At 35.5% G+C, this 25994-nt stretch overlaps 1 protein-coding gene across 46 annotated transcripts in view; it reads right to left on the bottom strand.

The window, feature by feature from the left end:
* Positions 1-25994, bottom strand: part of RIMS2 (regulating synaptic membrane exocytosis 2) — a 448541-nt gene that overhangs the window by 385521 nt on the left and 37026 nt on the right. For 38 of the 46 annotated variants that reach the window (XM_061373344.1, XM_061373350.1, XM_061373349.1 and 35 more), the window contains exons 2-3: positions 2457-2489; positions 1981-2067 (exon numbers count right to left, since the gene is read on the bottom strand). The exons of 7 other annotated variants lie outside the window; for them this stretch is intronic. In XM_061373344.1, coding sequence (XP_061229328.1) covers positions 1981-2067; positions 2457-2489 — 120 coding nt within the window. The remainder of the gene's footprint in view (positions 1-1980; positions 2068-2456; positions 2490-25994) is intronic. One more of the 46 variants, XM_061373308.1, reaches the window with a different exon arrangement.

Raw genomic sequence — 25994 nt, 5'->3', positions numbered from 1 at the left:
CATCCCCTGGGATTTTCTCTTCCAGATGCTAAATCATCTCATACGTTTCAATCTTTCCTTATACATGCCACATTTCTTAGGCATCTGTTTACTCATTCTTATTACTCTCCACTGAATTTCAGCTGCTCCACATCATTTTTGAAGGATGGTGTTCCAGGTGGGACCTTACCAAAGTTTAGCAGGATGAAAACTTCTTCATGGCACTTCCAGGCTAGTGTCTATACATTCCAGTGTGGTATTTATATCCTTCACAATGTTGACTCCTCCTCAACTTCTATACTATTATGGCTCCCAGATTCTCTGCCACAAACTTCTACCTACACAATTTTTCTCTATCCTGTCTCAACCATATAAATTATCCCTACAGAATTTCACTACCTTGCATTTATCCTTTTGAATGGTATCATAATATCATAACCATAGCTTGATTTTTCAGCATAATTTTGGAATATAATCCTACTATTAGATGTTATACTCCTCCCAGCCTTGTGCCATCTGTAAATTCAAGGAGTATACACCTAAACTCATTTCTTAATTATTTAAAAAAATTGAATTAAGGTAGTTCCCTAGGAGATCACTGTTCAAAAAAAACCCTTCACAATAAGAGCAACTATTTATAAATACTTTAGGGCAATTATGACTCAACTGTATATACTGAGTATATATTATTTTCAGTTTCTTCAAAGCCATATGCTTTATATGTACAGCACTGCTAAGCAGAACAAACTGCTGTGTTAAGGAAACTGGGAATACAAAGGAGGTACCGAGGTGTTGTGAACAAAATGTAATATTGCCAATATATAATGATAACTGATAATTAAAAACTTCACTATTAATATTATATGCAATTATATAGGAATTTAAGTGAGAATATCAGAAACAGAGCTCTTAATAATATATCAATTTTATGGCTTATTTCTCCATTTAGTTTTGTGAAAATTTTGCAGTGTATTCTCAAAAATAACTTACAACTTTTATATCCTGCAAGTATGAAGCTCCACTTAAACATACATATTTGAAAATAAACTAAAACTGATTCTGTCTGGAAAATAATTAATAACGAGTTATATCCATGTTTTAAACCAGTTATGTATGGGTTCAAAAGCAAACATTTCTTCTATCACGTGAATTTACAAGGCATTCCCCTTTAGAAGAAAGTAAAGACAGCAACTTAACTATTTAAAGCTTAAATAATACCAGAAGTCACATTTTAAAAATTTTAAAATTTAGAATAATAAATATTATTTCTTTTCTCTTTAAGAAAAAGAATATTTTCAGCTCCATAGTTTAAGTTCTACTCAAAGACTGAATGTCCTAGCTTTGCCAGTTTCTGTTATACTTTCAGACAGCAAGAAAAGTAAATATTTCACAAGGTTCTCATACTGGTTTAGCACTGTAAAAGATCCATGGATGAAATACTGGCCCCATTAAAGTCAGAATTTCCTCAGCTTTGACAGGTCCAAGATTTCACCTTTTATCTGCTAAAGTTTTGAAACTTTACAGATATTTTAGAAGCATGAAAAAAATTAAAATACATTTTCCTAGTCCTTAAAAAGCTCTTCATACATATTATGTAGATTTGTATAGCATTCTATGCATAACCAGTATCACAAATACCATGCACATGCATAGACATGCTATATATAACACAACATGTCTGATCATTCCAGCTCCTCATGCACAGAAAATGCATCCCTTCACTGGGAGTTTCATGTATGGAACATTTGCATAAAAAGGCAAATGTAGCAGTAGTAACTCCTTAGTTTGTATTCTAACGTAATAATTTGAGTTACTGATATGGCGAGTACAACCTGATTTCCAGTTTTCCCTTTGGAAACAAGGGGTCAGAAAGCAAATGGTGTCAGCTTGTAAAATGCCCTCAGCAGGAGGTTCTACATGGGCAATTATTTTAAACATACTCTCCAGTACGTTTTAATGCTATACAGACATTACTTAGTCTAACAAGAGCAGCTTACTTACGTCTGGGGCTCCTTTTCATTTTGCTGTTTTTGCTGTGGTTGAAGAACGTTATTTACCAGCTCAGTGATCCCACTAAAGGGAAACCACCTGTTTAAATAAGCAAATAATGTGACTGAATAACCAATAAAACCACACTAGTTTAAATGTTTTCTTATCCAACTTTAATAGAAATATATAGGCAGAAAAGCTAGAGCCAATGGGAATGTTAGCTACAATACTAAGTCAGCCACGAGGGATGTAAAGGAAATAAAGTTTTACAGTTCACAAGCAGGCAGAAAGTACCTACATCCAGCTAACACGTGGATGAAGTAAGAAGCTGCAGGTAGCTTACTTACAAGCCAGTCAGGAAGCAGATGGCAAACTAACTGCAGCCTATCAGGTATTAGTGAAAGCTAATACCAACAAAGGTGCAGGAAGCAGAACATGGCAAAGGTAGAAAAGTCAAGCCTATTGCATTTTTAAGATATTTTACTTACTGTGTCAGCTGTGGTTTTTGCTCTTCTTTGACCCTAAAAAGATAAGTTTGCACAACTGAGTGCAACATGTTGTAAAACAACTACCCTGAAGTCCTATAATCTGCATCATATGGGCAGGAGAACGTTCTTACTTTAACCTAAAAGGATTTCCTTAAATACCTGTTGTATATTTATATTAAGTTGTATTCTGTGCTTATTTCTATTTAGAATTAAAAATGGGGAATGCCAAGTATTGCAAACATTTACTTATAAAATTGAATCAGTAATGTTCTATAACCAGTTTCCAGTTCTTCAGATAGCGTATCATGTTAGAATATTTCCAGGAGTACATTCAGCCAAAAATGTAATGGAAGGTGCTTTGATTTTTTTTTATTTACAACCTATCATAGAATCATATAACCAAGGAGGTTGGAAAAGACCTTTAAGATCATCAAGTTCAATGTGAATTTATAACATGCAACATGTAATTTAAAATGCAATATCCTAATAGATTAAAAGAAAATCTGCAATATACGTATTAAACTACAATGTTGTCAGGGCCTGCAGACAACGTAACTCTAAAAACTACAGAAGAAAAACTAAGGAATTTTACTTTTGAGTAAAATTTACTTAATACATACAGTAGGTCTTTATAGTACTGATTCATATTAATCCATTGTCTTTAGGCAAATACCCTATCAGTGAGCAAGCCAATGTTCTATGCAATTCCTCTCAACCAAACCCACAAATGCAGGCATACACTCACAGAAATATTTGCATCCTTTAATTGAAGATATTGGTCTTAAGTATCAAGTTAGGGTCTAGCTTCCCTATATACTTAAAAACCCAAAAAGGTTCCTAAATAGATGTTCTGAATGTCTCTATGAAGAATATTCTGCTACCTAACTAAAAAGCGAGTGCAGGCTCTTAATATAAGTGGATGCTTAATGCTGGACAGAAAATTAAATCTCACCAAAATAGCTCCTTCACCATTTGATAGCCCAGTGAATACCTCTATAACCAGGGGTCAGTGACTACACAAGAACTAAATGAGTGGACACACTCAAAACTTTCCAAAACTGACTAGAGAAAGGGAAAACTGAACATGTAGTACACAGCAAAATGTCTTCTAGCATGGTTTTGCCTCTTCAGCACTTTAGAAATCTATACACCAAAGCACTTTAGAAATCTATATTCCAAGAAATGTTCCAGTAAAAAAAAACAAAAAAACCCAAAAAGCAACACTCAAAAAGCCCAAGCAGATATATTCCAAAATGAAGAAATATAAAAATAAAAACTTCTATTACAGTCGCAATTCTACTTCTTAATCATAATATTATGTTTAACCAAGATTTCGACATGTGGATTTGAAAGGGGGAAGAATTCAAACATTTCCATGCTTTTTTCACTTAGCAGCTTAGGATGTTTAATTCAAATCCCCCAACATTAAGAGCCTAAAAGCTCTATACGGTCAACTGAGAGAAGGAAGCACCCCCAGACAATGCTCCTAAATTGCATGCTAGACAGCATAAATATCGCTTCTCTGGCAACTGGACAAAGAAAACTGAATATGCAGCTAATGCTTATATTCCTCCCCATACATGACTTCCAAACGTATTTATTGGACACTTTTAAAGCTTTTACTTCATTACGAATTTTTCTATTGAACCAAACAAATGAAATCTGAGCACTTCACATAAACAGATTACAATCAACATCCTTCCTTTCTATAGCAACCATGGTCAAATTTTTTTTCAAATGTGGAACTGACATCAAAACACAGTAAGATCAAAATTGCAACACAGCACACACTTCTGAGCATGCTCTTTGAAATCTTTGTGCTTTTTTCAAGGGGATCTAGCATCTTTACTAATAATACATGTTCAATAACTTCAATTCCAGCTGCAAGCCCTTGGTATCTCTTAAACTCTCACAGCAGATTTTTAGTTTAGCAGCATTAAACGAAAAACATTGTCCATTAGCAGACATTTTCAAAACCCACTTTTTTAATTATTTTTCTAGCATTTTATATACTGTTTTCTAAGTCGAGACATAATTTGACTCTCCAATTCAAAATATATCTCCTATGAAATAATCTTTTCTCTTACAATTTTGTCTCACCCACTGTACACTGTCCAACACCGCAGTTATGTGAGGACAACAGCTTCCATTATTACATAACTGTGACGCATTCCTTGAGCACTCTCTACACATTCTTCAGTCCCTGGATTTGGCAATAATCTTCCTTGACTTTATGACACCCATGGAGGGCAAGCTACAATTTGAAAAGAAAGTATGAAAAAATCCATTGAAAAAATAGATTTGACCATATGAAATTAAACTAATATTGACCTTGTGGATCAACAGGCCTGAACCCTTCAAGTGTACAGCACAGATATTTATCTTTCAAGGTCAGAGAATAGACAGAGATTCTGGATATATATCAGCAAGCCACAGGCTAATGCCTGCTACTCTTTCAATATAGACTTTTCAATAAGGTGAGATCAGGAGTAGATGTGGTAGTAACGGACAGAAATAATGATATATTACATGAAATACATCAAATGTAGTTTTAACACTGTTGTGGTTTAAATACCTTTTTCTAGACACAAAGGACTGAAGAAACTACATTCTTAAACCCTGCCTATATACACACATATAGTTTTACGATCGACAGAGAGATAGACAACAGAATAGCAAAGGCATATAGAGCCTTTGGAAAACTCCATAAAAGAGTCTGGTGTAATAAACACCTGAAGAAAAGTACAAAGATCAGTGTCTACAGAGCCATTGTATTGTCTACTCTTTTATATGGGTCTGAATCATGGGTCATCTATCGTCATCACCTGCGACTCCTGGAACGCTTTCATCAGCGCTGCCTTCGTACAATTCTAAACATCCATTGGACTGACTATGTGCCTAATGTCACTGTCCTTGAACAGGCAGGGGTCACCAGCATCGAGGCCACATTGCTGAAACTGCAGCTGCGCTGGGCAGGGCACATCTCTAGAATGAAGGATCACCGCCTCCCCAAGATCGTGTTTTACGGTGAACTTGCCACCGGTAGCCGCAAGAGAGGTGCCCCAAAGAAGAGATACAAGGACTCCCTGAAACAATACCTTAGCCTTGGCCATATTGACTACCATCAGTGGTCCACCTTGGCCTCCAATCGGGAGACTTGGAGGCACACCATACATAATGCCGCTGACTCCTTTGAGAGTTCACGAAGAACTAGTCTCGAGGAGAAAAGACAACGCAGGAAGAATCGTGTCCCACCTGTTCCACCCAAGGAGACCTTCTGCTGTGTTTTTTGTAGCCGGATTTGCCTATCCCACATTGGCCTTCTTAGTCATCAGCGCGCTTGTAGTAAGCGTGGGTAAATGCCCTTCCCAAATCTTCGTTCGCGAAGTCAAGCCATGATGATGATGATGATGAGTTTTATTTTCTTTGGGTACAAAGACTGCTTTGTATTTTACTAGATTGCATACTCCTGATTATATGCATTGCTTTCTCCCATCCTTTCAAAAATCAGCTACTAATTGCTTAAAAGAAGTGGACTGACAGGTCAAAAAAACCCCAACCAACCCAAACATCCATTTACTCAACAGACCAACTGAAAAACCCCAAGCAGCATGTCCATTCTCTGCTTCTTCCAGACTACATCTTCCTTTTACCTTCCCATATCTTTTCAATCTTATCCTCTCAGAACTCCTCCAAGAACAATGCCAGTAGTAGTTATTCACTAGAAACAATTTCCGATTGATACTAGCTTGCTAAAATCACCAACAGGCTGCAGATGACGTATCTGATTATCAGTGATGGGGACAGTGCTGTATAGCAGTGTAGAATATTAAATATCACCTATTTTTAATTTTCATTATTTCTGTCACTATAAGAATTCATTCAACACTTCGCACAAGCACCAAATAAATTCTATAATGTTAGAAGAGCCTAAAGCTTTCATCACACTTTTCTTTGCAGAGTTCATAATTCTGTACACTGCTTCACTTGAAAACAAGCTTGGATTTGTCTACTTGTCAACAATAAAGAATTTTTACACCTTGCACTTTGTCATCTGGAACCTCTGCCATATGAAACACTCACAACTTGCAACTCCTCTGCAAGCCTACATAGTTCAAGTGACAGTCCCTTTTGACCTTTTTCAGGAGTGAGTATCGTTAGGTTAGAGCTCAAGTCTCAGTGAACACTTTCTGATGTTAGATCCTCTCCTTGTACTAAACATTTCCTCAAAGATTATGGCCTAGCCCCACTGTCACAGAGCATGAATAGAACAGAACAGAACACAACAGGACAGAAGAGGGAACAGAACAAGTAAAACAGAAGTAGGAAAATTATTCTTAGCCCTTCAAACTCCTAATAGGAGTTTATACAAACTTTTGTATACTTCAACTGACTGCCATAAGCAAAAGCTCCTTTCTAAAATCTACTATGCCAAAACCGTAAGGCATTCTTCCCAAAAGATGCATTGGTCACAGGTAAAGCAACAAGCACTGTCACCAGACCTCTACTTTTACATCCTTGGATGCACAGCCACAAAATCATGGGGGCAGAATTGAGGTGTCTCCGTCCATGAAAATGACCTGTAAACCACACTACTCACCTCCTAGATGTCTGAAATGAAACAGGTGGCTAGTTCTTCTCTAGTGAAGCTTGAGGAAATCCAGATTTTTAGAATCAGCCATCCTTGGCACGGATAAACGTTTTAGTATCTATTCAAACCCAACGCTCTCAAAATTCACAACTTTGCCACCCATGGACCTACAAGCACAAGATCTGATCTGCAGGAGTAGTCTGGATGCACCTAATGTCTCCTAGAAACACTGAGTTTAACATAAAGCATATAATAGTCCATGGCACTTTCATTTAAAAATGTTAAAAGTCAGTAGTTACAGCCCTTCGCCCAGTCACTTTCTATGCTCTCCTTATCTCCTAACCACTTCAGTTAGGTGATGAGGACAGACTACAATGGAAGCTTTTTCTAGTGCTTTTCTTGAAGCTGAGAAGATTGGAAATACAAATCTTTTGTCTGGGATCCTGATTTCCTTCATCCATAAACCAAAAAATCTAAACATTTACTTGTTATTACAATTCATGTTGTAATTGATGTTGCTGGCATCAATTTAATAAAGTTGTTGATGCTGCTACAGTAGTGTTTTTTTTTTAAATATATTGCCTAGAAAGTCCAGAGTCAAACACTTGTATGAAATTTTAAGTTTAAAGAACATAGAGCCTAATGGCCCAAAACCAAAAGCAGAATATATGTGCAGAAGTCTCAATGAGCAATGCTTCTTACATTACACTTGATTATGAATTAAGATGAGATTAAATATTAACGCACAGAACTATCTGGTTTTCCTAAAGCAAATAATACAGGAACAATAAGGGGTAGTCTCAGATCTATAAAAAGAATTTGAAAATTTTGCTTTCTCTATTGCACAGATACAGTACTGACACTTCAGCTGTGTTCACAGTAAAGGAGAAGAAAACAGTTGAGAGAAGACCTTAGCAAATTGTTTTGTCTCAAATATAGATTTCTAGTTACACACATTAAAAAAAACATCTGTAGAGCTGCTATCTTTCAAATAAAAACAGCATGAATGCTAACTACTTGACACCCACATATATCATAAAGTGAATTAAACTGAGTGCTAATCTTAGAATTTCCATTGGTTCTTATTTGCATTCCAGACCACACTAACCCAGATGACAGTACAGAGCCAGCAGCTCTCTCAAGAGTCAAGATGTCAACACACAGTATTTGAGGGGAAGTGTTCTCTCTCCATCTTCAGTATATGTCTCAAATTATTAGCAGATTTGAACTATTCCAAAATTATTTGATAATTGGCAAATGTCTTCTCAATGCAAATCTAGTGAAAAGCAAAGACTGAAGACAAAACTATATATTCAGTGTACAGACTTTAAGTTCAGTAGTGTTATTTATTTCACAGAAGTCTAAAATGGAGATATTCCTAATCCATGGGACTACTGTGACTACACCATGCTACAGATTATTCTGAAAGTAAAAAGGATTCTGCAGAAGTCAAGTCCTGTAAATAGTAAGAGTATCTCTGTGTTTGTGATGCTGGTGATAGCTGCTATTAAAGTAAAAAATCTTATGAAAAGTCAGTTACTAACTAACAAATGCCTATCCAGGTGATATTTTTAAAGCCATCCTTTGCAAACTAATGCTTCCATCACCTGACTAAATAAGATCTAACCCATTGGACAAGCAGAGACACCTACACCCTTTAGGGCACACCCTTGAAAATTAAAGACATACCAACAAAAATTCATAAGCAGATCAAGTAAAACCAACTTAAATTACCTAATACACTAAATTGTGTGGGTATCCAACACACACTAGATCAACACATTTGTTCATGTTTTGTAGTTATACATGCTGCTCACCAAATGTTTGTCAAAGTCTGTAAAAACTTCAGGTTACAGGTAAATCCTTGCCATACTCCCAAAGGAGTTGATAGTTAGAAATTGGATGGTTTTTATCGAAGATTTCAGACAAACAGGTCTTAACTTGCATCAATTTTGACACTAATACTTTAGAAAATACATACTAAAATGTGGTCCTCTGCAGCTAAAATCATAGTGCTCAACAGCCCTGTACTTTCAACTCTAAAACTGAAAAGACTGGCAGTATTTTTGATTCAGAGCCAGCACAATAAATCAGAGTGTTTACCTTAGGATATGAACTCTTCAGGGCAAAAATGTTCCCTATTATTTGTTTCTGGAGTAAGAAGTAGAGACACTGTTCTACAAATCAAAGCTCCCACACTTCTTACACATTTCCTGCCTTGGACAGACTTCTTCCTTTCTGTTACGGTGTTGATAAAACAACCATGAAATGAGTGTCAAAATCACAAATCAGCCCATGAGAAAATGATTGTTGCACAACTACAATAATAAATTAGTACTACACTGAATGGTAGCCATTATGCTATGTGCAGTTCCAATAATTAATTCATGGATCAATGCTCTCTTTTGAAGGTTATCCAAAACTGGAGGCAGGAGGCCTCAACCAGGGAGGTGATACTAAAAGGTCAATTTTAAAAATCTAGTGATTGCCCAAACCTACCACATTGTTTAAAATGTGCTACTGCGACTTTTTCCTATATTTAGAATGAAGAAAAAAAAAAAAAAAAGAGTATTTTGGTTATCACAGAGTAAGTGAGAATTTGCAACCATCAGCATTATAATTGGTTGCCATGTGGAATATGCCAGCTGCTTCCCACTTGGGTATCTTGTGTCTACTAAGGGAACGAGGCATATACAAAAAAAATTGGAAAAACAAAAATTATAAAGCAATAATTAGTAGAAAGTCTTGGAACAAGCGAAGTTCTCAAAGAGGGACAATAAAAATAGCCAGAAGGCAGTAACATTATTCATCCTTTGTAAACAATATTAACATAAGAAAATATATTCACTGAAGTGTCTTCCAATCTTAAAAGTTCCAGAAGCTTTTTTCGGGCTCTCACACTACTAACTTTCTTGAATTAGGAGTTTCACCAGTTGGATCTTCTTGGGTAAATAGGTCATTACTTGTTAGTTGCTCATCTCTGACACTAACTGCTGCAAGGTAAGACCAGCTAGCTCACAATGGAAGGTTAACAATCAGCCTATGTTAGGAAGGCAGTAAGAGCAAAACAAAGGTCCAGTCAATGCACATAAAGGCTGTCAAGGGCAGCAGTTAAAAAAAGCAAGCAAGTTTTAAGCAGTCCTTGAGCCTTAGCAAATATTTAATAGAAGCTTACCTATTCAGTTTCTACTGGCTCATTCAAAGAGGAGGTATTATTACATAATTAATTAGAATGAATTTTCAAATCCAGTTTCAAGGACGTGAGACATATAGGTAAATACCTCCTTGTATTTCATCAGTTTGTTTTGTTGGTACACACCTTTCTGGATTAAAACAAAAAACAAAAGCCAAAAAAAGGCTATGTTTCCACAAGTACCCAGTTTCTACTCTTTAAGGAGCTACATTGTGAGACTAAAGTTTACTCATTTGTCATCTATCCTGCAGTGTATTTCGTCACACTGGTGTCTCTCACACAATCTGAAAAGCCCTCGTTCCTCTGTAATCTCACTGCTTGTATTACATACAGGTGGAAAAGCCATACATGGGAGCCTGACACTTTTTCAAGGCTCCACATAAGCAGTAACTGCCTTCACACACAATGTTCAGGGTGTCCTAAACTATGTTAACAAATTTTAGCTGCTTAAGATCTAAAAACATATATATGTAAATTCATTTTAAAATACTTTAAAAAAAAAAGAAAAAAAGGAAAAAAAAGAAAAAAGTTTTATTTGCGTATAATTTTTTCTCTCCAATTTAATGCGATTTCCCTATCCTGCAGATATGTGGATATTTTAGGAAGGTGATTTGGGACAAAAAAAGAATATTCAACCTAAAAGAGCAGGAGTCAAATTAAAAAAATAATAATACCAGATTTTCAAAGAAGGAACACAGGCAAAATTGTCCAATTTTCATGTAAGATTTGTTACTAACTGCAATTCTATGTAGTCATGAGGACCCCACAGCAACACTCGAGATTTGGGTTGAAAAATGTTTGAGTTACATATAAAAATACAAACCACTCCCTTAAGAGAGACTAATTTTTGACTGCTAGAATTCACTTGAATGTATCTATTTTTAAATAAAATTGAAGGAGATTCTAACTATCTTTTACTCCATTACTGTTGTTAGATTGAATTTAGCCAACTACTCTAAAAATCAGGTTTTGCCACGGGAGTTAGGTTTAGGTTTGGGGGTTTTTTTGCTGCTTCAACAGTAGATGGCATTCCAAGCATCTCCTGCAGAAAATGCTTTCCTAGATGTATGTGCTGTCACCAGCTGCTGCAGTGAAATACACAACCCTGGGCTCAGATGCTAGCAGGTGAATTAATTAAAATTAATTTTAACTCTGTAATTAATTAGAAATGCATTAGTAATTACTTTGGTCTTGATATGTTATTTTGCCTTTTAATAAGGGTTTTATGACATTGTTCGCGATAGTATATTCACCACGTGTAATTCATATACACTAAAGAGCTTAACAACTACATCGCAGATATTAAATTAGTATTTCTCAGACTGTCACATTTAATTGCGTGCAATGGACTCAGATTTCTTGCATAGTGCAGGCAATCCTAGAGGAGGATTGCTTGCAGAGGAAATAACAGGAACAGAAGTAACTAATATTATGAATTTGTTCTTATTCTCAGCCTCTTCAAAATCAGCCTTACAGAGAGCTACTTTGCAAGGCAGAATAATGTCCTAGATCTACTCATATATGAAGCTCTGAATGACTGCCCTATAATAAACAGTAGTACTGGCAGTAGAAGCACTTCTTCAATAAGGCCAGCTTAATAAATGTAAAATACGTACAAGATCCTTGCAAAACAGAAACATAATACAGCTTCTGCTATGAAAACAAGATTAGAAACTAACATTTAAACAGGAAATTAAAAACCAGGAGAAGAAAAATAAATGAGAAATAGAACAGCAATGCAGAGTCTGTTGGTCCATACAAATTTTGTGACAATATTTTCAAATAGATTCTTTTAATCTAGGATAGTGTTATTCCTACTGGCACAATCTTTACTGTGCCATCTTCTTGCTGAAGAACAGAAAATTTAATTACACATATCATAGATATGGGCATGTTTAATGGCCAGTTCATCAAAAAATCATTCATTTTTGCTGATTTGCTGTTGCAGTTCACAAAAATCTTGAGAGGTGAAAATTATATCATTATTAAGGAAAACTTTCAAAGTACTTTCTGAGGAAATAATTCCAATATTCTTAAGACCTTCTGTTATGAAAATAAAATGTAAAATACGAGTTTTTTTCTGAGACTACAATTAATTGAATAAAAATATCAATGTAACACTTTTAGCTTACTTTTAACTCCCTGTCTATTCTTCAGAATTTATTACTTTATATCTGGGAAATCACTGGAAATTACTGTGATATAATATGATATATCTGTGATACAACCTATTTACATACAATAAATGAGGTAAATACAATGCCCAGCTTATATGGTACTGTAAGAAAGCACAACTGGCATTCTTTAGAAACAGGTGTGGTCTGGTGATTCATTTGATGCATGAAAGAGCCATAATTATAAACAGAATATTACTATAAATTGCCTGCATAACTAGTTATAGTAACACAGTTCACAGTAGTGGAAGTGCTCTTTTCTATAGGTTTTATAATCAATGTTTCACTAAGAAATAGAAGATACCAGTCTACCTTTTTATAGAAGTTCACTATTTCTGTCCACCTGTTTCGTCTCATCAGTGCTCTGTTGGCATTTGTTGCTATTTGCATATTTATTGTCAAATGAGTCAAAGTTAGATAATATTTGAAACTTACCAAATTTTTCTAGACATTTTATGCTTATTTTTCCAAGCCCACTTCCCCTGTACCCTTTGCTGTATGAATAACGCTCTCCTAACCTGAGGGGTTGATCTAAATTGATAACTTTTGTGGAAATTTTTATTTCTTATGTTGTACAAATGTTTTACAACTACCAAGTAAAGTGATTCTAACGCTTTATTATAGATGCAAATTAAACTGGACTGTTGTAATCCTTCACGATTTTTTTTATCTATTGACCAGGCATTAGGATCAGGAGTTGAATATAATCCAATGCTATAAACATAGCCAGATTTGAAATTACTGAGAAATCTGCCTGCATTCCACTCTCTCTACAGTTAGTTTCAACTTTCAAGGTTTTAAAACTGATGTTCAAAAAACACTTACTTAAGAAAAGAAAAAGCTTTTGCTGACAAACTTTTGCAGAATGCATTAGTGAGATTAATCTTTAACAATTTGGATTTTTTTGGCTCAAAATTAAAATTCTTTCAAATAGCTTCCATATCACAAATTGCACACTAAGCAGAAGCTTAAAAGCATTTAAATGATCTACTCTAAAAATTAATAAGATTATTTATTTCAAACTGAGGTGTGAGGGCCTCTGGTCAGAACTCCTTAGCCTCTCCAAAGTATCTTGTTTTGGCTGAGAACAGCAATAGTTTTGAAAGCTAAAACTACATAATTTTTATTCATTTTCATTAACTCCTTCCACATATTAACCTCTGCAGTGGCCAGCAGCTGGATCGGAGACATTTCCTAATTGAGTTTGTTGTGCTTTTCGCGGGCTACTAAAATCTTGCCATACCAAAGTGTAGCACTTGAGAAGTGTGATGTTTTTGGTCCATTAGATCTAATATTCCAGTGTACAACGGAAGTTGATGAATCAGGCTGTACTAAATTTCAAGGCTGTAGTGACATTGCATACTTATTTTCATTTTGGGTGTTAATTTCCTTCAGTGTTTTTTTGATAGTTTATGTAGCAAACTGGTTTAATAACCAGTGAAAAATATCTTAAATTTATTTTCTCTCCTCACCGCAGAATGCAGAATGAAATGAGGATTTTATCTGTGTAACTTATTCCCATTGCTTAATGAAAGTAAAACGTCTACTGTCTAAACAGGGTCTAGGAAAGAACTCTGGAATCCAAAAATAAAAGACCACTACCAAACAAAAATTGTGCCACTATTTAGCAAACTCTGTGCTTATTTACATTCCTTTAACTGGATTTCACAGAAAAATTACTCACACGTGTAAGTATTCCTCTGAACAAACCACCTAACTTCTGAGATCTTACATAAATTATAGTCTTAATAAATAGAGGTTGTTCAGACTTTAAGTTTCATTCTTCTGGTTAAAAAGTGCATCACAATGGTTCTGAAACTTGTACAGAAATTTCTGTAAAGATCAAAATTCTTTCTCAGAAGTGGTGAAAATTTTTGGTTATGTAATTACTTTTAATATAGATTTGTAAAAAAATATATAAATCAAGTATAACTATAAGTGTAAGTCTTACATTTTTCTGTCTGGCCTTACTTCTATTTTTGTTCCTTACATTAACTTTCCAGTCTAGAAAATCTTCCAACAGCCAGAGGCAAAATCAAGTGTCTAGGCTGGTAGTATTTAAACCTCTTCACCAAAAAAAACACTGAAATTTTTAAGTGCACAATTAAACATCATAATTTAATTAAACTACAGTATTCCCACAAAAATTAACGTTTAAACATTGACTCAACACCTAAGCTTACTGAAAAGTTGTAATGCCCCTTGCATGACATTATAGAGACGAATCTGAATTTTGCCCCTTTGCTGTTTCCTTGGAATACACTTAGGAATCAATTAAGAACCGAAAACCCGCTCCCTGACATACATGGTACCTGGAACACTCACTACATCTTTGTAAAAGTGACTAGTTTTGAATTTCAAAAATTTAGGATTAGCCATAATAAGCATAGGAGGAAGGCAGGGGTAGAAAAAATCAACGTCAGTTCCCTCAGCTCTCACATTCTTTCTTCAGCAAAACTGCACCTCTACTAGAGGCATAAACGGAATGCCATCTATACAAATACTTACCTTTGTGAGCATCATTGTTCATAAACATACGTTATTCAAACTCCTCTGTGAAAAGAAGTTCTAAATGTTTAATAATGGAACTCTGAATCACAGCTCTGGTTGATCACTTAACTCCTAAGTCTTTACCGTAATGCAAACACTCCTTGTTCTCATTTCCAGCTAATTACGAGCGTTCATTCATGTCTGTTTGCAATTAGGGTGTATTTAAAATTAATAGAACTGCCATTCATGGAGACACTATACATAAATGAAAATTAGTAAACACAAAGTGACATCAAAACCTGCCCTGGCATTTTTAGGAATATGTTCTGCAAGATGGTATTAAATCCTTCCTCAAGTCAAGAGATGTTATCTTTTGCCACTTCTCTGTCCACAGAACTTGATAACCTGATGCAGGATTAAATTACATTTTCTGGCATGATTTGTTCTTGACAAATCCACATTGACTGTTATTCATTATTTTTTATCTTCTAGATATTTACAAGATCTTTGCTTATTTCTTCCACTGTTTTTCTGGGAATTAAAGGGGGCTGATTCACTTTTAATACTCTGGTTCTTCTTCCATTCACACCACCCCCATTTTTTAAAGGGGGATTCTGTGTTTGCTCTTTTCTAGTTTTCTCTAAGAGCATATCTAGAAAAGAGATTCCATCAGATTTTCTCAGCTCTTAAAATAGCTTAGAGTAAAAATCCACTAGACCCAAGTAATTGGTAATTTTATTATTACTCTGTGACTCACAACTACATTCAAATCCACAAATTTAGAGACAAACCTAGCATCTCAGTTAATTAAAATAGTACTTTAGCCAACAGAAAGAGAAAACTACTTTCTATTTGGTCTGAGTACAAATATTAGTTAAAAGTCTAATCATGACCTTCTAGGATCAGAACAAGGTATAGAATATTTGGTGACCACTTTTAAGATTTCTTCCATTCTTATTCCTGAAAAAAAATGCAATAGTTCTGTGTAGGTACTGAACACTCTCTCCTGTAGTTAAAACACTTGTATTAACCAAGAAACAAAATTTGTAACTGTTAAATACTTTAGAGCAACAGGGTCTTAGTAGGCACAATGATTTTTTTACTAATTCAGATGATCCTACCACCAAAGACAGCAAGGATTCATCACAGAGGCGTGTCTGTGGCAGCGATTGTTTGTTGCAAATATTGCAGGGCTTTTTTTTTAACGTCTATGGTCTATTCCCGCAAGATCTTATGATTTTTAGTCACAGCTGAATTCTTACTTAAAAAGTGACCCTGATGGAGAATAGCTTGCCACAGCTGTAGAAACAACACATTTTGAAACTGAGCCTTACTTATAGTTTCAATTTTTTCATATAAAAAATAATACTCCTTTTTGGTTGGTTGGTTGGTTGGTTGGTTGTTGTTTTTTTTTACCTCAACAGATACAGCAACTATAAGGAGGAAAAGGACCTAAGGAACTAAGCTGAATCCCAAAACTCCTAAGAGGGTATACAATTAAAAAATTTACTTAAAACTTTTCTTCCAAACAACGTACAGCAAAAGAGCTGACCAGCAAGAACTGCCTTTCAGAAAAGACGTGCAAGAATGGCATGAAGACTGGGGAAATATCAGTGAGACCTCAGTTCAGGATTTTTAAAACTTACTGGAAAAGTGATAAAATCAGTGAGTTGATTTCGATCATATCTATTTCTATATACAAAGGAGGCACAGACACTTTAAATAGTGTTTTGACTATGAAGTTCATTCATTTTCTCTTCCCCTCTGGCACTCTAGCTCCTTGATCATCCAAAATGTACACATATTAGTTTGCAGCCAGCCCCATTATGGCTGAACCAAGTAGTCATCTTGATGCAGAGAAAAGAGTTATGAATGAGGAGATAATCAAGATTGGTTTGCACTCTGAATACAAGTACCATCTGGTTTGGAAGCCTGGGCTTGTTTCCTAAGATATGTACAAGGACAGTACTGATATAGACCGAAAATTTTATTCTCAAGGAATAGAAGTTGAGAATGTGGGGGTGTGAAGAGATTTAAACAAAAATGCAAATTTTGAAAGTTGAGATTTTTTGAGTTCTGAAACATTTTACTCAGAATAGTAGTGAAATGTCACAATTTTAAGTCAATATTTGGTGCATTTCTAAATATGTTCTATTTTAATCTCACTTTCTTTTAGCTTAATACAATAATTGCTCAAAGAGATTCTATTACAGATGTGATGGATGAAGTCATACCCTAATGGTCCCTGTTCTGACTTTAAAAAGTATTTAACCACTCTTCTCTCACTATGCACTCAGAAATTTTCTTTTGTGTGTGAATCCAAACACGCAGCCTTTTTCCACTGGTCCCCCCCTCCAAGATAAGTCATCTTCTATTATGCCCTCCTCATACATTATTAATAATTAATATTAATAATTAATACAATGCCACCACACATATATAAATTTATTGCAAATGTACATTATACAGTTGATATTTAAATAACAATTACTAACATTATCTAAAGAGATATGGGGGTTTATGTGTCCATTTTTTTCATGCATAGTCAAACAAACCTCTGTAGTCTGCATAGCTAAAACTACAGAAGCTTTTACTGCCTAAATTATTTTGTTTCAACATCTCTGATAATAGCTGTAATCCGAGCAATGCTAAAAATATTGCAATATTATCTCATTGACCGAAGTGACTAAAAAAAGCACCACTGGGGGAAAAAAAAAAAAAAAGCTACATTCAATGAGACGAGATGAAACTACAAAAACACAAAATTACTGATCTTCAGAAAGAGAAAATAGCAAATTCTTCCAACTCATGTGAAAAAAGGATCTCTACTTTCTGAAGAACTTGCGTACAATGGTTTTAAATGCAGCTCAAAGAAGAGGTTGCACCTGGAAGAGAAACACTTAGGCAACCGAAGTACAGAAGCAACCTTGCTTCTGTACAAAACAAAAACACTCTAGATGGACCTACAAAAAGCACACAAAATTACTACATAAAATTACTGCATAATGAACTACACATGTTTTATACTGCTAATACAATGCTGCAGAATAACACTGATTTGCAAAATATTCTTAGAACAGAAAGTAGCAATGGAAGTACTCTGCCTTCTTCCACAGTTTTTACAAGGAAATAGCAAGCTCTTTTGGTTTCAATAAAATAGCATTCTATAAATAAAATTTATTTATATCTTTGCAAATAAGAACAAGAGTTACACTGATCATGGCTTTAGAAATCTTGCCTAATTTTTCCACAATGCTTCAAAGCCCAGCTTAGCATCTGGATGTGCTGATTTTTATCGCTTATAACAACAACAGGCATTTGCTACTTGAACAAGATCTCTTCAGGAATGAAGAGCAGCTAGTGGAAGCTGAGCAAGATAAAGTGAATGCGCAGAAGAGACCATTTTGAAATGTCTGTATGCCTATTTCGTTGAACATTGCTATCCTCAAACTCTTAACACAGTCAAATATCTAAGAATTCTCTTGGAATTCCTTCTGATAATGGCCTACCATAGAGCACCTACAGCTGTTTACTCCTTTCCTAGATTATCAAGATATTTCATTCCATCCTTATTGTTGCCCATATTTATCAGCTGCCGTTATTGTTACCTATCTCGACCACAGTAATGAAAACTTCCTCAGCAAGAAGCTATGAGCTGTTATCAGATTCCCATTCACATCTTTCCACATAAGGGCTGTAGCCTAGTTTTCTACTCTCTGTATTGACTTTTAAAAGAAGAGAGCACTGAGTGCAGTTTCATTTCTTATGTTCAAAATGTTCAGCATCTTGTGACCAATGCGTCCAGTATAAAGGTCGTGGTCAACAATTTCACTCCTCAAGCATAATAATGGTTTTAATTTACAAGAAAGGAGACAGAGCTTTTTTACAATAATCTTCGACTCCTAAACCACCATGTCTTTTGATCCAGCTGCAAAGTGCGCTGATCTCACCTCTTCCAGTATGAACACAGAGAAATGTACATATTTAAAAACAAACACCATGTTAAAATAAACCTCACTAACAGCACATTAAATTCCTCCCCCAGGGAGAGAATGTGAGAGAACAAACCAAATGTAACAGATGTTACTCATGTCATTTAATGCATGACTGAAAGACTAAAGACACTGTGTTGATGAGGACGATATAAGAACCTCTGCATAACAGAATGGGATCGGCACTTCAATATCTATTGTTAAAAATGAGGGAACAGTTTGAAATTTAAACAAAGACAATTCTCATTTTCAAATTTAATTAAATTGAGAACTATAGAATGCTCAGAAAAGATGCTTCAGAATTTCTAATTTGCCAAACCCCCAGAAGACTATGATTCAAAATTGACATTAAATCAGCCACAGGTGACAAAGCACTGTGGTCAAACTGATAGATACTAACAACACTCTATTTGCAATGTCTCATATTGTTCCTGTGTATGATTTCTGGATGCAAATGGAGAGACTTCATTAGAAACAGTAAACAAACTAGTTACTAAAACTGCAAATGAATATCTAAATTCCTATAATCATTGTATTATCAATTATAGCTATTATCACAGCAGATAAAAAATGATTGTGGACTCAGATGCTTTTTAAACAAAACAGGATATTTGTTCTGTGCACCAGTGACATCAGCTCTGAAAAAAGCTACAATTAAAAAATATAAAAAATGTACAACAATTACATTTATTGGTAGTTATTTAAAAGCCTTGGTGCTCAACCCAAACCTTCATAAAAGGAGCACTTAAATATTAAATGCGTTTAAATATCATTAAAAATATTTGGAAAATGCTAACTGCTATCCTAAATACCAGTTGAAATTCAGAGAATTACTAAAGAAGCTGCTCAACTAATAAATGAAAAAAAAAAAAAAGACATGTGAACATTATCTGTGGAGTGGCCAGAGCAGTCATTTCTGTTACAATAGTTCATGTAGACAGAAAATGTTAGCAATTTTCTGTAAAATGGAGCACAACAGCAGCATCTGTGATAACACTCTTATAATTAATTTATTTTACCTTAAATCATCATCTCCATGATAACTGTACAAAAAATATATTCTGGTTGGAATGCTAATGACAACTTAAAGGTTATATAGCTCTTTAAATAGAAATCAATTGATTGTAGATACTGTAAGTCACTTTTTAAAGAAAAAAAAACAGAAATTCATTATTATTCAACCCTGGAAAAGAAAGGCAAATTCCGTATGATCATTCGTGGAAGGAATTATATCCCAGGATTCCTAGCCTTGTATACAATTGATAGCTTAGAGATTTTTAGCACTCACAGACAAAAGAATAGCTCATTCCATACATAACTGATACATAAACAAGTATCAGCCCCACTTCTTATATTTTATTCTGGCATCATTCATTACACTGCCCATTCATTTCCAAATCTTATTGCAGTTTACAAAAGCAAATATTTGAATGAGGATTCAAAAAAGTTTCTGTACAAATAAAATTTGCCATTTGGCTAAATGATAGATAAGTACTAGCATTAGGGGAAAAAAAATGTTATGATTTTCATTTAAGTAAATAGTGCCCAAAAAGAGACAAATTATCAATTTAACTTTGTCATCTGAAATGCTGTGACAGCAAAATCTATGCAGTGTTCCATTTTTGTGATAGCTGAAACTTGTTACAAAATGTACTAGCTGTAAAAAATATTAAACAAGGTAATAAATGTTTGTACAGAAATGTGAAAACACAGTTCCTGTAATTGTTATCACCTAAAACAAAATATGTCTAACAAGCAACTATATCAAGCAACATGACAGGTGGTTTCTGACAGATGCCATTGATCCTTCTTTGTTTAATACAGAAAAAGATGTCACTAAGTGACAAAGCAAACATAACATTCATAGAATCATTTAGGTTGGAAAAGACCTTTAAGATCATGAAGTCCAACCATAAACCTAACACTGCCAAGTCCACCACTAAACCAGATTCCCAAGATTTGCTTTTTGAAGGATTTATCACAAGTGTCAACAAGTGGACTCGCTACTTTCATTATTAAATAATTTTTAATGTTTTCAAAGCATACTGTACAAAAGGGGTAAATTCATCATCTTAATGTTCTTGGTTACGAAACAGGCATTTCTTCTTCTGAAGTTCACATAAGTTCATGCCAATGAACTGATACATAGATGTCATCTTTTCTAGCAGAAAACAAGAGAGTTACAGTTCCAAAAATTGTCCTGCCATGAAAAGTCATTCAAACTTGAGGACTAAAGTAAGTAGGCAAATGAAACAGGCCCAGGAAATGTGCATCTCGACAAAATCTATTAAAGATATGTTTCATGATCTTTCCTACTAACCAAATTTTTAAAAATTATATGCATACTTTAACACACGTTTGACAAGAGATCACATGATGTGTATCAGTAATAACGTTTACTAGCTATTATCAGTATTTCTTTTTAGTTTTATAATAAAGATGAATTCTGCTAGTCCTCAAACTTTAAAGTTTAATATCCAGAAATAAGAGGAAGAAATAGCAGACTAGGTATTTCTAGCTATCTCATAGCCAAAGTTTTAACACAGACCAAATTTACACTCTTATACAGAAGTTAGATCAGATGGTCATAACGGATACTCTTTTAGAGGAGCTCCTCATCGCTTTAAAATCTGTGACTTAGCATTTTAACTATGTACTATTATAATCATAGAATAGTTAGGGCTCGAAAGGACCTTAAGATCATCTAGTTCCAAACCCCCTGCCATGGGCAGGGATAACTCCCACTAAACCATGTCACCCGAGGCTCTGTCCAACCTGGTCTTGAACACTGCCAGGGACGGAGCATTCACAACTTCCTTGGTGTCCTGGGTTCAGCAGCAGCAGTCTTTTTTTCTCCTTCTTAGTAGCTGGTGCAGTGCTGTGGTTTTGACTTTCAGCCTCGGAACAAAGCTGGTAACACTGATGTTTTTAGTTGTTGCTCAGTAAAGTTTACTCTGACCAAAGGCAGAAATGAGTCTCATGCTCAGGGAGGAGGGGTAACTGGGAGGAAGCAGAGACAGAACAACTGACCCAAACTTGCCAAAGAGGTATTACGTACCACAGCATGTCATGCCCGGTATATAAACTGGGGGCAGTTAACCGGAAGGGCATATCACTGTCGGGCTGGGTATCGGTTGGCGGGGGGTGAGCGGTTGTATTCTCTTCCCTTGTTATTTCCCTTATCACTATTATTATTGGTGGCAGCAGTAGTGCTTTGTGTTATACCTTAGTTACTGGACTGTTCTTATCTCAACCCATGGAAGTTGCATTCTTTCCACTCTCCTCCCCATCCCTCGAGGAGTGGGGGGAGGAAATGGGGGGACTGAGCAAGCTGCTGGGTGCTTCTGGGTTGCCAGCTGGGCTTAAGCCACAACACCTGGGGAACCCATTCCAGTGCCTCACCACCCTCACAGCAAAGAACTTCTTATATCCAATCTAAACTTTCCCTGTTTCAGTTTTAACCCATTACCCCTTGTCTTATCACTACAGTCCCTAATGAAGAATCCCTCCCCAGCAGCCTTATAGACCCCCTTCAGATACTGGAAGGCTTCTATGAGGTCTCCACACAGCCTTTTCTTCTTCAGGCTGAACAGTCCCAACTTTCTCAGCCTATCTTCATACGGGAGGTGCTCCAGTCCCCTGATCATCCTCGTGGCCCTCCTCTGGACTTGTTCCAACAGATCCATGTCATTTTTATGTTGAGGACACCAGAACTGTACACAGTGCTCCAGGTGAGGTCTCAACGACAGAAGAGTAGAGGGGCAAGATCACCTCCTTTGTCCTGCTGGTCACGCTCCTTTTGATGCAGCCCAGGATATGGTTGGCTTTCTGGGCTGCGAGCTCACACTGCCGGCTCATGTTCATTTTCTCATCGACCAGCACCCCAAGTCCTTCTCCATGTGGCTGCTCTGAATCTCTTCTCTGCCCAGCCTGTAGCTGTGCCTGGGATTGCTCTGACCCACGTGTAGGACCTTGCACTTGGCATGGCTGTATACTGAATGACATTTAAGACAGCTTAAAACATTTTCTGTAGAACTGACCAGTAATTTTTAATTTCTTTCTGAAGAGAAAGCCTTAAATGTCACATTGAAGAAAAAAGAAATGGATTATGACAAATAGCAACTATTATTTCATTAGCCTTATTTTTTATTTTAACTAAGGTAAAAAAGTTTCTATCCTCTCCTACGACAGCAAGTCATTCTTCATTTTCATGACTTAGTGATCACATACAACTGCCCTGATCTTTAAATATGAATCTAATACAGAAGACTACTCAGAAATAATGACACTGGTAAGCAGAATATTAAGAAGCTATCATAAATAAACAAATAAATCAGCACAACACTATTCCTTTCTAAAGATTTGGTTGAAGTAACTTACTTCCATGCAATGTTTTTAGTTCTACTGAAATACATTTATTTTTGCTTTGAAAATGTGTAGAATACAAAATGGAAATCAGCCAAAAAAAAAGAACAGCTCCACTTTCAGTAAGCACTTGTTACACTATATATGATTATTGTATGCACTCTTTTACTCTTCATTTGCATGTACAAAAACTTAGATAGAAGGAATTTTCAAGGCTGAAATAGGTCAGCTTACACCAATGCAACCATGTGGCTTTTCTCTGCCTTGAATACAAGATTAATGTGACACCTTAACTTCCACAACAGTAACTGTGAGTTTAAGAAATAAAAAAATAAAAAAATAAAAAGCTTTATAAGTTTAACATTAGTTTACAAAAGAGTCTGTCAAGATTTGGAGATCTAAACTTCAAATACCAGCTGGGTTATTGCATCGGAAATGTACTTCTTGAAGTCCCCATTGGTCTGTCACTGTTCTTCATTCCTAATGAGCTCAGGATATGAAGATGCTGAACAAGAAGGAAACCTACTTTTGCAATAAATCAGCAATCTTGCATATGAAATTACTATAAGGATTCCTACAATGTCAGATATCTTAGAATAATTAATATTGACATGAAAATATACAAGAGGCATATAGAGTGAATTAGGAATTGAAAAAAAAAATAATTTCAAAACAGACTTCTATCACCAAAAGACAGTGTGATAATTATGAACAGTAAACTAATCAGAATTATCAGAAATTAGCCTTAAATGATGGGGAAAAAATACCAGTTGAAGAATGGGCCATATTGCATTATTTATTTAGTCATTATTGCCAGAAGGACAATTTGCAATCTCCTCATCCTCTGTGGCCCAATAATCAAGACAACAGTAACAAGCATTCATTAGCCTGATCCTCAGAAATAACCCAGCCAGACCCAAGTTTTTTAAAAGGTATGTCAAGCAGCTACTCGTAAATCACAGAAGAACCTAGAAGGCAAGACTCAAAACCTGTCTCAAGGGTTCTTTCGCTTATTTGTCTTTTACTTGTTCTTTTGTTTCCCTCCTCTTGCCGCCACCAGATCAGAAACTTGCTTCATATCCACAACCTCATGGCTGCAGCACCCCCTTGAGAAAACGACGAGTAAGGCAGCCAAAAGCAGCGACTTAACTACTTCATGCTAACAAGGCTTCATGCTCTGCCTGTGCTCCAAAGCAGTGAGTACCAAGTAACAACCAACACAGGGATACAACTTTTCTCTTGCTTTCTTTTACCCTCCCTTTATGTGTGTTTGCCAGTAAACCGAAGAAGAATCAAACTAACAATGCTAGCTAAAGCCTGTCTTTTCTAGTTCTTTTCTTTTTCATAATGGGACGTCTAAAGACTGATGTGAAAGAGAGCTCTTTGTCTTTAAAATTCCCTAGCTAGCATGACAATATTAAGAGGTACCATTCAGAAAAAAAAGTGTACTTAGCATTTTACACTTTAATTGTTTAATTGTTTTACACTGTTTTAATTGAGTCCCTTCTTTCCCTGTCACTTAATCTAAGGCTTTTAGGAAATTTGTGTGTATGGTCCTCCTTTCCATAGGATTAAGCAAGTTCAGGTATCTTCTCTCAGAACATTGAATTTCTTTTTACTGTTCAGCAGTATAAAGCCACGCTGTTAAACTATTTGCTAAACTCATTCATCCCCTCATATCTGACAGAATATCGGTCCTCTATTGCAGCTCAGCTAGTCCATTATTATAATCGGCACTCTGGCAGCTTCCTGAGTATTAAATGCTCTATGAAGTATAAGACATCCTTATCTCTCCTACACCAAATCAAAATGCTCAATCACTAAACAGAAAAAAAAGACAGGAAAAAGTAATCCAATATACAAGGTAGTAATACCATATACAGACAGGGCAGGCAATCACCATGGGGTCAGAAGCACACCTTGCTAACTCAAAAGGTTTTGTAAGGTCAAGCAGCGAAATTATTAGTTTCATAATTCTGTTTGAGAAAATCAACTTAGGATAATGAACAAAGAAGTGAACTGTAATTTACTGTTCCTTGATATCAATTACTTGGTGATCCAGCAAAGTTATTAGTTTGCTGCAAAGACAGAAAGGCCCACAAACTACAGCTATTTAAGTCTTCATTTTATCAACTGCTACAATATTAACATTGTACTGCAATAATCTCTTTTCACACTGATAAGAGAGAGAGTAAATGGCAAATATGTAAAGTTATTCGATTTTTATAAAAATATGAAGATACTTTAAAAAGTTAAATCCCAGTTTCCATCTCAGGAAGAATAACTGAGGTCATCCTTTCATTTACTGCAAAGGCTTTCCAATATAATTTGAGATTATTTAGTCTTAGAAAGAAAAACAACAGATTCGTGTAGTGGGAAGTGCTGGTTCTTGTACTTCAGGCAGGCTGTGTGCATTACAACTGAGACACAGCACTGTCCTGATAACCAAGAGCCATCAGTAAGAAATGGCCATTCCTGGTCCACACTCCATCATGTAACTAAGCACACTCTAAGCAACACAGAGTCTCCACAGCCTAGCCTGCAGAATGATACTGATATGTTTTGTAAAAATGGTAAGTCAGCAAGTCAATTATTTGATTCCATATTTGCACCAATCAAGCTAGATTCTCTCACAGCTTCAAATCAGATTATATCTGCTCCACTTAGCATACTTTAAAAAATTAACTCACTACTGTTAAGTGCCACTTTTTCTTTGCTTTTTACTACTTAATA

The sequence above is a fragment of the Neopsephotus bourkii genome, unplaced genomic scaffold, assembly GCF_033783945.1.
Source record: "Neopsephotus bourkii isolate Nb327-2 ecotype Australia unplaced genomic scaffold, CSIRO-AGI_Nbou_v1 NB_1630, whole genome shotgun sequence".
Taxonomy (NCBI): Eukaryota; Metazoa; Chordata; class Aves; order Psittaciformes; family Psittacidae; genus Neopsephotus; species Neopsephotus bourkii.
Note: the sequence above shows the minus strand (reverse complement) of the source record. Positions and strands in the feature narration are given on the sequence as shown.